Source organism: Leiobunum rupestre, chromosome 4 (genome assembly GCF_980474605.1).
Source record: "Leiobunum rupestre chromosome 4, qqLeiRupe1.1.hap1, whole genome shotgun sequence".
In the NCBI taxonomy this organism is placed as follows: domain Eukaryota; kingdom Metazoa; phylum Arthropoda; class Arachnida; order Opiliones; family Sclerosomatidae; genus Leiobunum; species Leiobunum rupestre.
The window spans coordinates 70,281,640-70,298,436 of record NC_143387.1 but is presented as its reverse complement, the minus strand read 5'-3'; the positions used below and the strand labels follow the sequence as shown (position 1 = coordinate 70,298,436).

Here is a 16,797-nt window from a genome sequence, read left to right as displayed (position 1 = left end):
CAATTAGTATGACAACTAACGAGATTTACAACCAAACTGATTTTCATAGTTATTGCGTAATCAAGATATTTTCTCAGCGCAGAGCCCTCTAGTGTCTAAAATATGCGAGACTTCCGCTAATCCGAAATATCTGGTTTCCGATAGATAGGCGGAATATTAGGTTAAAATGATAAAAATTAAAAAAGTTTTTCTCGGCGCGACGAGCTCATGTTTTTTTTATCACTCATGATTCCCACGCGGGATTCAAAACAAAGCCAGAACGTGCTCTCCGATATTAGGTTTAAATTTTTATCAAAACGTAGTCATCCGAAACGGTAAATCGCGAGTCCAAGTCACATCTTGAAGAGAGTATCAGTGCCGTAAAAAGGAAATTTAGCTTTAAAGCAATAGGAAGTGTCATACTTATTGTTATTATGTTACTTATGTTAATACTAGTTTCGTTTCTGTTAGTACTATATGTACATCTACTTAAATATAGTCTTCATTTAAATAATGTATTTATTTGTATATAGCAATGATGAGACCTAGGAGCAACAAACACAAGGAGAACGCAGCTAGCCTATAAACACGCTAACGCAGTGTTGTGTACAAATTTGATTGGACGAGCCTTTACGCTGAACGTTTTACGGGCAAGGGGAAGACAATTTCCGAATTTCCCCTTCCGACGGCAGCAGGCGCTACAGCGTCTAACCAATGAAAAATGCACGAATTTTGAAGCGTTGCGTTCTCCTTGCGTGGGGGGCTGAGTTTGTTGCTCCTAGTTGAGACGATCCACGGGTCCCAGTTTAAGAAGTCACGTGAGAGGGAAAGAAACACGTCACTCGCGTGCGCCTCAACGTCAGTTTTAAAGAACCAATGATATTGGATTGCCTTTTAAAGGGAAGGGGCTTTCTTTGCGAGGAAAGCTAAAAAATTATCTCAACCTAATCAATCTCTTTAAATATACATAAATACATCCTTGTTGAAATGAAATTGTTATAAATCAGATAAACCCTAATTGTAAATGCTGATAATCCTGATCATATATTAAAGATATAATTGCAAGTTGACTTGTGGCATTAGATACTGAAGTTATTGATAATTTTCTTATGAATTCAATCATGAATTTATTCATATTCGACAATGAATATAGAACAGTAGATTATAGATATACCTGGGGCGCGTCACATTTTTTAGAATTCTTCCTTTCCCACAGGAGGTGACGTAATCTCTTCTCACGAGTTCTTTATCAATAGTTCATTTAACGTAACTTATTGGACCTAGGCTTAGCATCATTTGAAGTCAGGTTGAATAATTTTTATATCTTTAGCTACAGCTAGGAATTCTGTTTGAATTTTGGAAATATCATTTTCAATTCTGTTAAAATACTTGATACTAAAAACAACCGATTTGTTCGGAATTGGTATACAGCTCTGAAAATTGATATACACGTGCCTTGAACTATACTCTCGACTACCTAATTTTTATTTTTTCAAAAAACCTACTGGGAAAAAGTTTATAGGCAAAAAACCCGCTCGTTTGCGTGTATTTTTAAAATAAAATATTCTAACAAGGAGAAATCCCGAAGTGTAACCCATCGATTTTGTCCAAACTTGGGGGATTGGTAGACCTTCATGTAACTTGAAAAATCTTAAAGGGAATTTATTCAATGGGCAACCATTTTGCCATGGCAACAAAAAGGTTTTTGACAACAAATTTTCCCATTGAAAATAACATGGGATTCTGACCGATTCTTAGGCCCTGTGAAAAATTTGAACAAATTTAAAAAATTTAAAATGTCAAAAATAGATAAAAATTGACGAATAAATTCAAAATTGATCAACTTTTGATTAATCTGAGCAAAATGGATGAAAATGAAACAAAATGGCTTAAATTGGAAAAATGTGAGAGGAAATTTAAAAAAGTACAAACATTGAAAAAATATTTCTAAATTGTTTGAAAAAATTATTTTTCCAAAATTGAAAAAAAATTAATAAATCTTAATTTTTTTTATCAAAAGCAGTACATTTGATCAAAAACGATTATTATTGATAGTAATTGATAGAAATAGATCATTTGTGAAATATCGGAATAATATATAGATAAATTGGTGTAATGAAAAAAAAATATTTCGTTCAATTTGGTCAACAATGATCAAAATTCGAATGAATAAAATGGGCAAATTTACCAAAAATCTCAAAATATTTTTTTTTTCAAAATTGATAAAATTGAATAAATTTGTACCAATTTGATCGAAAGCAGTAGTGTCGATCAAAATTGAAAGGAATTAATTGAAATTTATTAGTTGTGTAAAATTGGATTAATATAGAGATAATTTTTTTTTTGTAAAACTTGATTTATTTCGATCAATTTGGTCAAACTTGACCAAAATTGGAAAAAAATAAATCCACATTTATTTACCATTTTCTTACTTGTAAAGCTGCAGCGATGCGGTGCAACTTAGAATTATATATTTTAAAACATAGGCAAACGAAGATGCACGCGTCTTCGACAACAAGCGGGTTTTTTTGCTTATAAACTTTTTCCCAGTAGGTTTATTTGAAAAATAAAAATTAGGTAGTAGATATTATAGTTCAAGGCACGTGTATATCAATTTTCAGGGCTGTATACCCCTGAAGCTCGAATTTTATCACGTTCTGGGTTTATATCTCCAACATAGGCTATACACAAGGCAGCTTGTGGTTTTTATTGTCTTTAGATCAGGTGGCCGTGTTCACTCAACGCGAAAGTAGTTGTTGTTCCGAGTTTGCACCCAGTGCTACATCAGTAGCGTAGGCAGGAGACGGGCACACAATTGAAATAATCCAAAAAACAACGGTACACTCAACCCAGTGAAGGATTAAGGACTAGGCCTATTAGGCACTCTCCTATGGGCCCCTCGCCAACAGAAGGCCCAATCAGTGGAATTTTCTTCGGGACACGCGAGTTTTTCGTTTTTATGGTTTCCTTACGGGGACCCCTACCAAAATCTGGCTAGGGCCCAAACTTCAGTAAATTCGGTACTGCCTCAACCATACTTCAGGGTTGCCACGATACCTGGAAAAGTCAGGGATTTTGAATATGGGTATAAAATTCAGGGAAAAGTCGGGGAATTTTAAAAATTAGTCTACTAATCTGGGAAATGTATGGAATTTAATTTCGGTTGCAAATAGGAAACTTACTAAAATATAGGTGAAAAAATACCAAATCTTGGGACAAACTAAGTCAGGGAAAATCTGGAAAAGTCAGGGAATTTGATAGTGAAAAAACTGTGGCAACCCTGTACCCCCCCCCCCCCCCTGGCTACGACACTGCGCTACAGTATCTGTTTCCTGTAGGAGACGGTCTACCTTGAGCGTCGCTTCCTTGGACCAGACGACGGTCGTCGGAGTCCGGGTGGAAGGCGACCGCGCTTACACGGACGAAGACGGGACGTCGGTCATCCCGGCCAAAACGGAAACCTTCGTGCGTCTGTACGGACATTCCTTCACCAATTGGACGCGAATCATGTTCACGACGGCCTCGAACGACAAGGGCGAACAGTGCGACCACTCGGCCGACACGCAGGTCGTGGTCATTTACCAGCTGGACGAGGAGGAATCCCGTCTCTCGGACACGGTGGCCTTCTTCAAGATCAAACTGCCCGAAACCGAGGACAAAAAGAGCGAATATTTCATTTGCGTCGAAGAACGGGACCCCGGCTTCAGGTACCCCGTCTGGCGTCACCAAGGTCCCGATGCCTGGATCAAAATCAGAGTGGTCGGCCGTTTCCTTCCGCTCTGGGTGCAAGTCGTCTTCATCATCGTGCTGCTGGTTCTGTCCGGCCTCTTTAGCGGCCTCAACTTGGGCCTGATGGCCCTGGACAAGACCGAGCTGCAAGTCATCGCCAAGTGCGGTTCCGAGAAAGAGAAACAGTATTCGCGCTCCATCACCCCTCTCCGCTCTCGGGGCAATTACCTTCTTTGCTCGCTACTGCTGGGCAACGTACTGGTCAACACTTCGCTGACCATTCTGCTGGATGATTTGACGTCCGGTTTGATCGCCGTGATCGGGGCGACCATCGGCATCGTCATGTTCGGAGAAATCATTCCTCAAGCCATTTGTTCGCGGCATGGTCTCGCTATTGGGGCCAAAACGGTGAATATTACCAAATTCTTCATGGTTCTCACCTTCCCCGTCGCTTACCCCATCAGTAAGATCCTGGACCGCATACTCGGAGAAGAAATCGGAAACGTCTACGACCGAGAGAGACTCATGGAGTTCATCAGAGTCACCAAGGACTACAACAAACTCGAAAACGAAGAGGTAAATCTCAAAACCCATTTGATAATAGACTGGTTCAGCCATCCCTTAGAAACGCGAACGGGGAACTTGTAGCTGAGTGTACATTGAACGCGATAAAGCTACTACACTCAGCTACAAATTTCTCCTACCTAACTGTCTAATAAAAGATTTCAAAACATGACTTCTCGCGTGACTAATTAAAAATATTTAATTAGTGCTAAACACTACCGATAGATGTCCCTATACTTAAGCGGCAAAAGAGCGCCAGAAACTTGGATGTAAATTCCCGTTCATCGACTAGTTTAACCCCTTCTGACTCGTGAAGCGGCGTGATGACGTCATATATACTCTTTCTTATACGCCGAAGCGTCCTGGACAGTGGCGTAAATACGGCCCCCGCAGACCCCGCGAGGCAGGAGAGCCACGGGGCTTCAGGGGCCCCCTAAATTCCTATCAAATAATATGCTAGATACCGACTAAAACCCCGAAAAGAGTTTCGCGGGTGGGTCTAGTGTGTCTTAGCTACGCCACTGATCCTGGATTAAATCTTTTATTATTCAAGGTCAAACCAAATTAACGCGTCTCAAACTTAATTGGTTATTTATGAGAATGTCTGTGAAGATTGGGTAATTGGTTTGGTTTAGGTGAATATCATCTCGGGAGCCTTGGAGCTGAGGAAGAAGACGGTGGCGGACGTCATGACGCGCATCGAGGACGTGTACATGATCAGCTACGACGTCTCGCTGAACTTCGAAACCATGTCGGAGATCATGAAACGAGGCTACACTCGGGTGCCGGTGTACGACGGGGATCGCAACAACATCGTGGCTCTGCTCAACATCAAGGACTTGGCCTTCGTCGACCCGGACGACAACACTCCCCTTAAGACGCTCTGCGAGTTTTACAATCACCCCATCAACTTCGTCTTCGAGGACGAAACTCTGGACGTTATGCTCAACGAGTTCAAAAAAGGTAAATCTTATTCTTCATCTCTTCATCTATTTCGTGTTCGGGGGAAAACGGACTTTTCAGGGGCAAGAGAAGTTATCACTCGCGAAACACTGTTGCTCTCTATTGGCGAATTAAAGAACTATTAGAAATGAAATACTGTCTGGCCTCTCGAGAAATATTCAAACATTTTATTTTACTTTTTTAATAAAAGCATAAAGTGTTTTTTTAATTACTTACCGCGTGTTAAATCGCCAACCTTTAAGAACTCGCACGCTGGCTTGTTTTAAATACACGTGGGGATTCGGTGTGTCCTTCAGTAATTCGTCCATGGCCAGCTGGACTATGTTGAGACGATCATGGTCGAATTTACCCGTGGCGCTAGCGGGGGTAAATGTCACCGGTGGGAAAAAGCTTATTCTTCGAGCGTGAGGGGGATTGGAAGCCACCAGGAATCCATACCTCTACTTGGAATGCTTATCGCGGCAGATTTTCGTCTCGATGTGGCTGACGGTTTTTTTGACGTCACTATGTTAACTTATAAAACAACAACGTGAGAGGGCGATTTTTTTTGTCTCGTAGGCGGGGCCAAAGCCGTCAGAGTGATCTTACCATACGCGATACGCCAGGATAAGCATTACAAGTAGAGGTATGGATTCCTGCCACGGGTCTTCAGTTTCCCCTTTCCATAAAAACTTGTTGAGGTTAAACGGTAATAGTAAGTGTAGGAAGCTGGTGGCTCAGGTGCCATGCAGGGCTTGTTACCACCCTCTTACGCGTTGTAACCCGGCCACCTGAATTTATGGCTTTAAAAGTCGCCATAAATTGTCTCAACATTCATTCTTCCTAAGCATAAATAAATACTTGGTAGTACCACAAGTGTTTAATAGACCGATTTCGGAAGGCAGTGGGTGAAAATTCCTTTCCGCCGTTCTTGTGATCGTCATTAGAGTGGAAATTTGTTATCAAGTTTCGTATTTTCCTCGCTAGAGGCTCTTATCTTATCGTCAATTTTACGTCATACGTTACGTAACTATTTTGACCAGCTGACGCGCTTATTGAATAAATTAGTCTATGTCGAGGAGGAACCCAATTCCTAAAACTGAAAGCTTAAGCCAGCGCTATAAAACGTGTATTTGTAACTTGAAGGAGTGTAAATGTAGTTTTATTCTGCCCAATCTACACTCGGCTACAAATGGCTTAAAGGCCGACTACATAATTATTCGGTTTACTTTGTCTTTCACTGGAAGTTGGCTCGCTGCAAGACACATGTGCTATGCAAGCAACCAACTACCAGTGAAAGACAGATTAAACCAAATAACTATGTAGTCGGCCTTTAACGGTTCTGTTATATCCGCGAAACTGTTTTATTACCCGTAAATTATCGTATTTAGATGTTTAAAAAGACCAAGGCATAATTTCATATTAACGCTAATCTTAGAGTACCACGACTATTTTACTAACTAATAATAATTATATAATTATATTATTTATCAATGGCTTCAAAAGTCGCTTGATGACTTAGGCCTAAGGTGGTGCCTTGGGTATTAGCCTAGCTGATTATTATTATTATTATTATCATCATTATTATTAGAAGACAACGAAGATTAAAAGTGCACAAAAATGTTTATTTTAAAATATTATATTTAATTAGTTTAATTTTATAATTAAAAAAAAAAATTTGTGCACTTTTAATCTTCGTTGTCTTCTCACTCTCAATTAATTTGTCTTGCACAAGTAGTTAGAAATACTTAAAATTGTAATAATAATAATAATAATTATTATTATTATTATTCCCATCCCTCTATCATGGAGAAAATGCGTAACTCACTCCGCGAGTGCGCTCCTGTTCGGTAGCGACCCCTGTCGCCAACAATTGGTAGCTCGCTCGTGAGTGTGGCTTGTGTTCGTTGTCATGGTAACGCTTATGGGTCCGCCATCACCCATGGCGGTCACATGATTATTTCGGGGAAGGTGTGGCGTTTTGCCTCGTAATCTGTGACGGCCAATTAATGTCACGGTGTCCGTTTCAAGGCGGGACTGTTAGTTATGACGTATGCTTACGACGCTACGAGCAAGCACCCACATGGGAGCTAACAGTTCTACGTCACACGACGTCACCCATGCTTTTCCTATTTAAAAAAATTCTAGCCGACATGGCGGCCACGGCGAAAGCTACGGAGTGTTAGTTCCCTATACGCGACACCCTCTTTTTTTCGTCTGTTTTTTTAAATCGGAAATAAAGGTTTTAAAGTTTTATTTTTGGCCGTTAAAAGACATCCCTGTGAAGTAGGAACAACAAACACCAGGAGTACGCCGCTAGCCTTTAAACACCCTAACGCAGTGTTGAGCCTTTATGCTGAACGTTTTACGGAAAGGGGGAAGACAATTTCCGAATTTTCCCCTTCCGACGGCAGCAGGCGCTAATGCATCTAACCAATGAAAAATGTACGCAAGAAAATGGACGGGTTGCGTTCTCCTTGTGTGGGGTGCTGTGTTTGTTGCTCCTAGCCTTTGAAACGGCGGTTTTACGTCATATTCTAACATGGCCGCTCCTTATAATACCTTCGTACGTACACAATCGAGGTTATGTCTATTTTTCCCGATAGAAGGCGTTTGGGAGCCTGATAAGGAAACATCCCTGCATTAATTAGTGTTAAGTGTCAGCTGTATATCACAACAGATTCTATGGGAAAACATTTCCAGTGTACGCGTATATAATATCCTGGTACACCGATTACGCTCGTACGAAACTGACTACAACCCTCTGGTCATGCTAAATCTGTAATCAGTGACGTAATCGCATCAATATAGTCGAGGCTACAATGTCGTACACCGATTACGGGTATTGATCAGTTTTTGAAGGTGATAATTTAAGATCGCTGGTTTAACTAAATTACGTTGATAGCCAAAGTATCGTTTGTAATCGTGGTTAAAGGGTTGCACTTTCCTATCTATAATTAGTCGTTTTCTCGAACAAGTATTCGACAAGACCGTTTTGAAATTTGCTTTATCTTTATTACACGCGATAATACGCCGTAAATGCTTTTAAAAATTATTATTACTCCGGCTTAGATAGAGATACTCGCTGATCGTACGTTAAGTTTCTTTTTCATTTTATTCTATATGGCCCCTAATTTAGAAACGAAAAAAATTATCTCGCATCTGTAATTACGACTGTTTCCAAACTAAAACGATCATAAATTTGAGTTGTTTAACAACATGAGACAGGTTTAACCATCCCTCGAAAACGACAAGGAGACATCCCGAAGTGTAACCCACCGATTTTGTTCAAACTCGGGGAATTGGTAGACTTTCGTGTATCATGAAAAATCCTAAAGGGAATTTATTCAATGAGCAACCGTTTTGCCATGGTAACGAAAAATGTTTTTGACAACACAAAATATTAAATTTTCCCATTGAAAATAACATGGGATTTTGACCTCAAATTGATCAAAAGGATCAATTTTGATGTTTTTTTGTCAATTTTTATCTATTTTTTCTATTTTTGGCATTTTCGAAATTTTTAAATTTGTTAAAATATTTCACAGGGGAGTCCTAGGAATCGGTCAGAATCCCATGCTATTTTCAATGGGAAAATTTCCATTTGTTGTTGTCAAAAACATTTTTCGTTGCCATGGCAAAACGGTTGCCCATTGAATAAATTCCCTTTAGGATTTTTCAAGTTACATGAAGGTCTACCAATCCCCCGAGATTGAACAAAATCGGCGAGTTACACTTCGGGATGTCTCCTTGTGAGTGTAGACGTAGCTTCATTTGTGTACAGTCTACACTCAGCTACAAGTTCTCCCGTTCACAGTTTTCGAGAGGTGGATTCGCTTGAATAAATGGATTAGTTTATTTGCTTACACCAATGACTATTTTTCAAAACTCCAGTTCCCTTATAGATGGCGCTAGTAGGCCGAGTTAAGGCTTGGTAATCACTAGGACCCAAACGCCACGACGGCGAGCGTCAACGCCAAAAACTTCCGTTAAGCCTTTAGGCTGGTTCCCACTAGACTTAGTAAAAACGAAACGACGGCGAGCGTCCACGCAAAAAAAATGATATTAGGCTTAACGAAGATTTTTAGCGTCGACGAAAAAAATGATATTAGGCTTAACGAAGATTTTTAGCGTCGACGAAAAAAATGATCTTAGGCTTAACGAAGATTTTTGGCGTCGACGAAAAAAATGATATTAGGCTTAACGAAGATTTTTAGCGTCGACGAAAAAAATGATATTAGGCTTAACGAAGATTTTTAGCGTCGACGAAAAAAATGATCTTAGGCTTAACGAAGATTTTTGGCGTCGACGAAAAAAATGATATTAGGCTTAACGAAGATTTTTGGCGTCGACGAAAAAAATGATATTAGGCTTAACGAAGATTTTTAGCGTCGACGAAAAAAATGATATTAGGCTTAACGAAGATTTTTAGCGTCGACGAAAAAAATGATCTTAGGCTTAACGAAGATTTTTGGCGTCGACGAAAAAAATGATATTAGGCTTAACGAAGATTTTTGGCGTCGACGAAAAAAATGATCTTAGGCTTAACGAAGATTTTTGGCGTCGACGAAAAAAATGATATTAGGCTTAACGAAGATTTTTAGCGTCGACGAAAAAAATGATATTAGGCTTAACGAAGATTTTTAGCGTCGACGAAAAAAATGATCTTAGGCTTAACGAAGATTTTTGGCGTCGACGAAAAAAATGATATTAGGCTTAACGAAGATTTTTGGCGTCGACGAAAAAAATGATATTAGGCTTAACGAAGATTTTTAGCGTCGACGAAAAAAATGATATTAGGCTTAACGAAGATTTTTAGCGTCGACGAAAAAAATGATCTTAGGCTTAACGAAGATTTTTGGCGTCGACGAAAAAAATGATATTAGGCTTAACGAAGATTTTTAGCGTCGACGAAAAAAATGATATTAGGCTTAACGAAGATTTTTGGCGTCGACGAAAAAAATGATATTAGGCTTAACGAAGATTTTTGGCGTCGACGTTCACCTTCGTATCGTTTTCACTAGGCCTAAAACGCCACGACGGCGAGCGTCGACGCAAATAAATCTCCGTTAGGCCTAAAGCCTGGTTTTCACTCTTCACGAGGACGAAAACGTCCCGGCGGCGAGCGTCGACGCAATAAAACTGTATTAGGCCTAACGGTGTTTTTTGGCGTCGACGCATTAAAACTGTATTAGGCCTAACGGTGTTTTTTTTTTGGCGTCGACGTTCGCCATCTTGGCTTTTTCGCCATAGTGAAAACCAGCCATTATAATCTTTTTAATTAAACTAAGAATTATTATTAAATTTTGTATTGAAATTTAAATAAACCAATCCGCGGTCTAGGATGGTAGAAGTGAACTAGAGTCAACCTACTGTAAATTTTATTACCAGCAGACGAAATATTGTACTTACACTGCCGCCATCTCTAGATTAGTTGTTGAACAACAGTTTCTGCAATCCGGATCGCTTTACTAATTAATAGTTCGGCAATTAATTAAAAGATGGCGCCACTTTTTTGCGCTGTCACGATGGGAACGCCTTATTATAAATTCCCTATTTATATTTCCGATATGGCGCAACAGTGACATTGGACACTAATTTAACCGTGATCAAAACCATACTTTTTTAATAATCTTTCACAAAAGTGTGTCCAGGCATCGTGTTAAACATTTGCTAAGGGCTACGTATTTTTGATAATTGGTTTTTAAAACAATTATTTTGGTCCCTAGAGCAGCTTATCTTTTTGAGTGACTCAATTGTACTTAACTTCGCACATATCTATTAGTAATAAAAATAAAAATTTTAGTGTTGTAAGTCGGAAATGTTTCCGGAAACTGACCGAGGCCTTTTTTCCGGAAAATTTCCCGTATTTTTCCGAAAAAAATAAACACGTTTTCATTCCATGATTAGTCTAATATATTGTTTGCAAATTTAAATAAAGCGTCATTTTCGCCTCATTTTTTCGAATTTAAAAGTAAAACTAAACCTCCAGACTAGCTTTAAACTGATTAATTAAAAATTAATGTTTTGTAGTATGTTTTTTGTTTTAGACACTTTATATCGATAGAAAGTGAAAAACATTAAAAACCCTTAAAAACTTAAAAAGTAATTAATGTTTCAATTTTTTATTATTCAGATCTGCGGAATATTAACAACACTAAAAAATTTACAACGATTACCGGTACTCTATAAAAGAAATTTAAAAAAATAAAATTAAAATCGGGTTACATGTTTCGACATGTTGGCGTGTACGTCGCCGTTTTCAAACGCTCCACAAAGTCTAGTGTCTAGCGTTTATTAAATAATAATAAAAATAATAATAATAATAATAATAATAATAATAATAATAATAATAATACCCAAGGCCTAAATCATCAAGCGACTTATTTTACACTAGTTTAGGGTATTGTTTACATCAGTATCTATCAGTAAATAGTTAGTAAAATATAGGCTTAAGCTGATACCCAACCAAAGAAATCTCGAACTAGTATAGAGATAAATTAATGATTCATCCTTCGAGTAATTTTTCCGAGTTCGATTCACACGATATCAATCGACCTTTTTCAAATCCGAGTTCTCGTATTCATTGTCATCCAAGAATGTATTTATATAATACTGTGTTGAAAAGATGGTTAGCGTTACCCCCAATCCACCTTACGCTCTAAAACAAATCAAATAGGACCGATATACTCGTTGAGTGTTCATCTCCCTACTCGTGCCCGGGGGGATGAACAAGACCATGATCGTCCCAACACAGGCATTCTGCCTACAGAATAAATAAACACATTCTTGGTGTCAATGGTATTATTCTTATTTGGCGTGACATCATCCTGGAATCTTGTTGATAATGACCCTTGAACCTTCCATTATTTGCTATTTTAAGCCAATTCGTCTCCTCGACAATCGTCGGCTGAAAGCAAATCGCACGTAACTTGAATAGATCGATTTACAATTTTTAACGGGCAGAGACGACTTTAAAGGGGTAAAATTTATCCGAGGTAACGTTGTGATGGCGTTATTTGTTAGTAGATGACGCTCTGATAGCAACATGACGCCATAAATTTTATTTTCAGCGATTGGTTGAAAGTTTTAAGTTTTTAGTGAAGAACGGTTTTGTCGAGATTTAAAATACAAAATTGGCGGAGAGTGTTAACTACTGTTAAAATTAATTGTTAATTTAAATTACAAAAATTATATATTTTAAATAAAAATTTAAAGTACTATAATAATTTAGTAATTAATTATTAACTTTTTAAAAAAGTTTATTTTTCATAAACTTTAGTGTCGCCATCTACCTCAAACATTATTAAATGGGAAGGTACCTCGGGTGGATTTCGCCCCCTTTTTGCATATTTCCCTGTAGGCAATATGTGAATGCGTCTATTACGAGGTTTTCGCTATAATTTCTGATATCTATCGTAAATGTTCGTCGGGATAAACACGTTAAGAATTACTTACTATTTCAAATATTTAAATCAATAAGGAGCTAACAGTTCTACGTCACACGATGTCACCGATGCTTTTCCTATTGAAAAACCAATTCTACCCAACATGATGGCGGCCGCAGCCAAAGCTACGGAGTGTTAGTTCGCGATATTTCTCAAAATGCCCGCCAAAACGTTACGTGGATTTTGCTTTCAGCCGACGCAATATAGTTGAAACATCGACAAATTAATAGCTTGGCAAAGCTATTTATTTGTCCATGGTTGAGATAAAAAAAAGAAGTGTTGACACAGTAGGCTACCTTTTCATTTGAAGTTGATGACGTGACGTGTATTCTGGGAAGACACTGCTATATCGCTTCCTGAGAGCAAACATTCAAGGAATTCGAAAAACCCCTTTTGGGAAAACAAGTTTTTGTTTTGAATCTTCATTTATGGAAATATACAGGGTGTTTCAAAAGGTTATGCAAAAATTTGAAGGAGTTGTAGGGGGTGAGGTGAGTTGAGAAGTATGCCTGTTTTTTCCCCATTTTCCTACGATGAGTTAAAAGCGCCAGAGAGCTTCAAAGTGTGGCCTACTAGCCCCTGGAAGTAGGCTGCAACAAGCGCAAATAGCCTTTAAACACGGTGTTGTGTACAAATTTCATTTGACGAGCCTTTATGCTGAACGTTTTACGGAAAGGGGGAAGACAATTTCCGAATTTTTCCCTTCCGACGGCAGCAGGCGCAAAAGCGTCTTAACCAATGAAAAATGCACGACTTCTGACCGGTTGCGTTCTCCTCGCGTGGGGTGCTGGGTTTGTTGCTCCTAGGGTAAATAAAGTCTTAATAACACCCACTAATGATGAAACAAAGTTACTTGGTTAAATAGAATGCGGAAAAATGTTATTTACAAAAATCATTGTAAATGTGCAACTTAAACTTACGAGGAGACGACCCGAGGTGGTTCTCACCGATTTGGTTCAAAGTTGGAGGATTGTTAGACCTAGATGTAACATGAAACCCGTTAAAGGGAAAAGTTACGCTGGGCTTCCGTTTTGCTATGGCAACCAAAAATGTTTTTGACAACATAAAATGAGAAAAAGTCTATGTCAAATAACATGCGAAAATTACAAATTCTAAGGGTCCTCCCTGTGCAAAACTCCAATAATTCAAAAAAAAATATTTAAAAAAAAATGTAAATTTTACATTTTTGGATTACTTTGGACAAATAGGGGGGAATAAAAACCATTTAGGGTGAGCTCGAGCTAATTTGAATAAATAGGTCGAAATTTTAGATATAATACAAAATATTTGTATAACTTATGCCGTGATAACTGCCATATATATTTATATTTACATTATCTGCCCGAATGAATTTGTACTATAGATTTTTATAGTAATCCGATACCATTTTGGAAAATGGCGGATATCAATAAAACTCATCGTGCGATAAGTTCCGTAAATATTCGTCGATTAATCAGAAATTTTCTACGTTTCATTATCTGCCCGAGTTAATTAGACCTATGGGTTTTCCAATAATAATCCGACGCCATTTTGAAATATGGTGGATATAAATATACCTTATGATGCGATAACTGCCGAAATTATTTGTCGATTTACGTGAAATTTTCTACATTACATTATCTGACCGAATAAATAAGCCCCTTACATTGTGATAGAAATCTGACGCCATTTTACAAAATGGCAGATATCAATATCTCATAATGCGATAACTGCCGAAATTATTTGTTTAATTACTTGAAATTTTCTACTTTACATTATCTATTAAAGATAATCCTATTAATTTTAATAAAATTCGAGGCCATTTTGTAAAATGGCGGATGTCATATAAGTTCCGTAATTATTCGACGATAAATCAGAATTTTTCTGTTTCATTAAATGATCGAATAAAAAAGTCCTTTCTATTTTGAAAGAATTCCGAAGCCATTTTGCAAAATGGCGCATGTCTGAGAAGTTCCGTAATTATTCGTCATCTATTCTGAAATTTTCTATTTCTGACCGAGTAAATTAGTCCTATTTCTTTTGAGAGAAATAGTCCGTTTTTCAAAATAACGCACATCAATGTAACCCTTGGTGCGATAAATTCTGTATTGTTATTGTTAAAAAAAATTATAGGAAACTTCATATAAAATGGGTAAATTTTAATACATTTCGGCAAAATCCAATAATATTGGGTAATTTCTTATATCATTGGATTAATAGAAAATAATTATGGTTAAATATATCATTTAGGCATAATTTTGGTAAATTGAAATATTATTAAATTAGTTCAATTGGCATTGTAGAATTATTGGTAATTCGGGAAATTATTGGTAAAGCAGAAAATGGTTGTAATTCCGGAAATTTTGGGTAATTTGGAAAATTATTAATAATTTGGGAAATAATTTGTAATTTGGGAAATAATTGGTAATTTGGGAAATAATTGGTAATTTGGGAAATAATTGGTAACTCGGGAAATTATTGGTAACTCGGGAAATTATTGGTAACTCGGGAAATTATTGGTAACTCGGGAAATTATTGGTAACTCGGGAAATTATTGGTAACTCGGGAAATTATTGGTAACTCGGGAAATTATTGGTAACTCGGGAAATTATTGGTAACTCGGGAAATTATTGGTAACTCGGGAAATTATTGGTAACTCGGGAAATTATTGGTAACTCGGGAAATTATTGGTAACTCGGGAAATTATTGGTAACTCGGGAAATTATTGGTAACTCGGGAAATTATTGGTAACTCGGGAAATTATTGGTAACTCGGGAAATTATTGGTAACTCGGGAAATTATTGGTAACTCGGGAAATTATTGGTAACTCGGGAAATTATTGGTAACTCGGGAAATTATTGGTAACTCGGGAAATTATTGGTAACTCGGGAAATTATTGGTAACTCGGGAAATTATTGGTAACTCGGGAAATTATTGGTAACTCGGGAAATTATTGGTAACTCGGGAAATTATTGGTAACTCGGGAAATTATTGGTAACTCGGGAAATTATTGGTAACTCGGGAAATTATTGGTAACTCGGGAAATTATTGGTAACTCGGGAAATTATTGGTAACTCGGGAAATTATTGGTAACTCGGGAAATTATTGGTAACTCGGGAAATTATTGGTAACTCGGGAAATTATTGGTAACTCGGGAAATTATTGGTAACTCGGGAAATTATTGGTAACTCGGGAAATTATTGGTAACTCGGGAAATTATTGGTAACTCGGGAAATTATTGGTAACTCGGGAAATTATTGGTAACTCGGGAAATTATTGGTAACTCGGGAAATTATTGGTAACTCGGGAAATTATTGGTAACTCGGGAAATTATTGGTAACTCGGGAAATTATTATCGCATTATGAGATATTGATATCTGCCATTTTTTAAAATGGCGTCATATTTCTATCACAGTGTAAGGGGCTTATTTATTCGGTCAGATAATGTAATGTAGAAAATTTCACGTAAATCGACAAATAATTTCGGCAGTTATCGCATCATAAGGTATATTTATATCCACCATATTTCAAAATGGCGTCGGAGTATTATTGGAAAACCCATAGGTCTAATTAACTCGGGCAGATAATGAAACGTAGAAAATTTCTGATTAATCGACGAATATTTACGGAACTTATCGCACGATGAGTTTTATTGATATCCGCCATTTTCCAAAATGGTATCGGATTACTATAAAAATCTATAGTACAAATTCATTCGGGCAGATAATGTAAATATAAATATATATGGCAGTTATCACGGCATAAGTTATACAAATATTTTGTATTATATCTAAAATTTCGACCTATTTATTCAAATTAGCTCGAGCTCACCCTAAATGGTTTTTATTCCCCCCTATTTGTCCAAAGTAATCCAAAAATGTAAAATTTACATTTTTTTTTAAATATTTTTTTTTGAATTATTGGAGTTTTGCACAGGGAGGACCCTTAGAATTTGTAATTTTCGCATGTTATTTGACATAGACTTTTTCTCATTTTATGTTGTCAAAAACATTTTTGGTTGCCATGGCAAAACGGAAGCCCAGCGTAACTTTTCCCTTTAACGGGTTTCATGTTACATCTAGGTCTTACAATCCTCCAACTTTGAACCAAATCGGTGAGAACCACCTCGGGTCGTCTCCTCGTTAGTAATTTTGCA

General features: G+C 37.5%; 1 protein-coding gene across 1 annotated transcript in view; it reads left to right on the top strand.

Annotated features, from left to right (window-relative positions):
* LOC149948895 (unextended protein-like) overlaps positions 1–16,797 on the top strand; it is a 45,181-nt gene that overhangs the window by 2,656 nt on the left and 25,728 nt on the right. The window contains exons 2-3 of the mRNA XM_090174072.1: positions 3,318–4,284; positions 4,908–5,235. Of these exons, the coding sequence (XP_090030198.1) occupies positions 3,318–4,284; positions 4,908–5,235 (1,295 nt within the window). The remainder of the gene's footprint in view (positions 1–3,317; positions 4,285–4,907; positions 5,236–16,797) is intronic.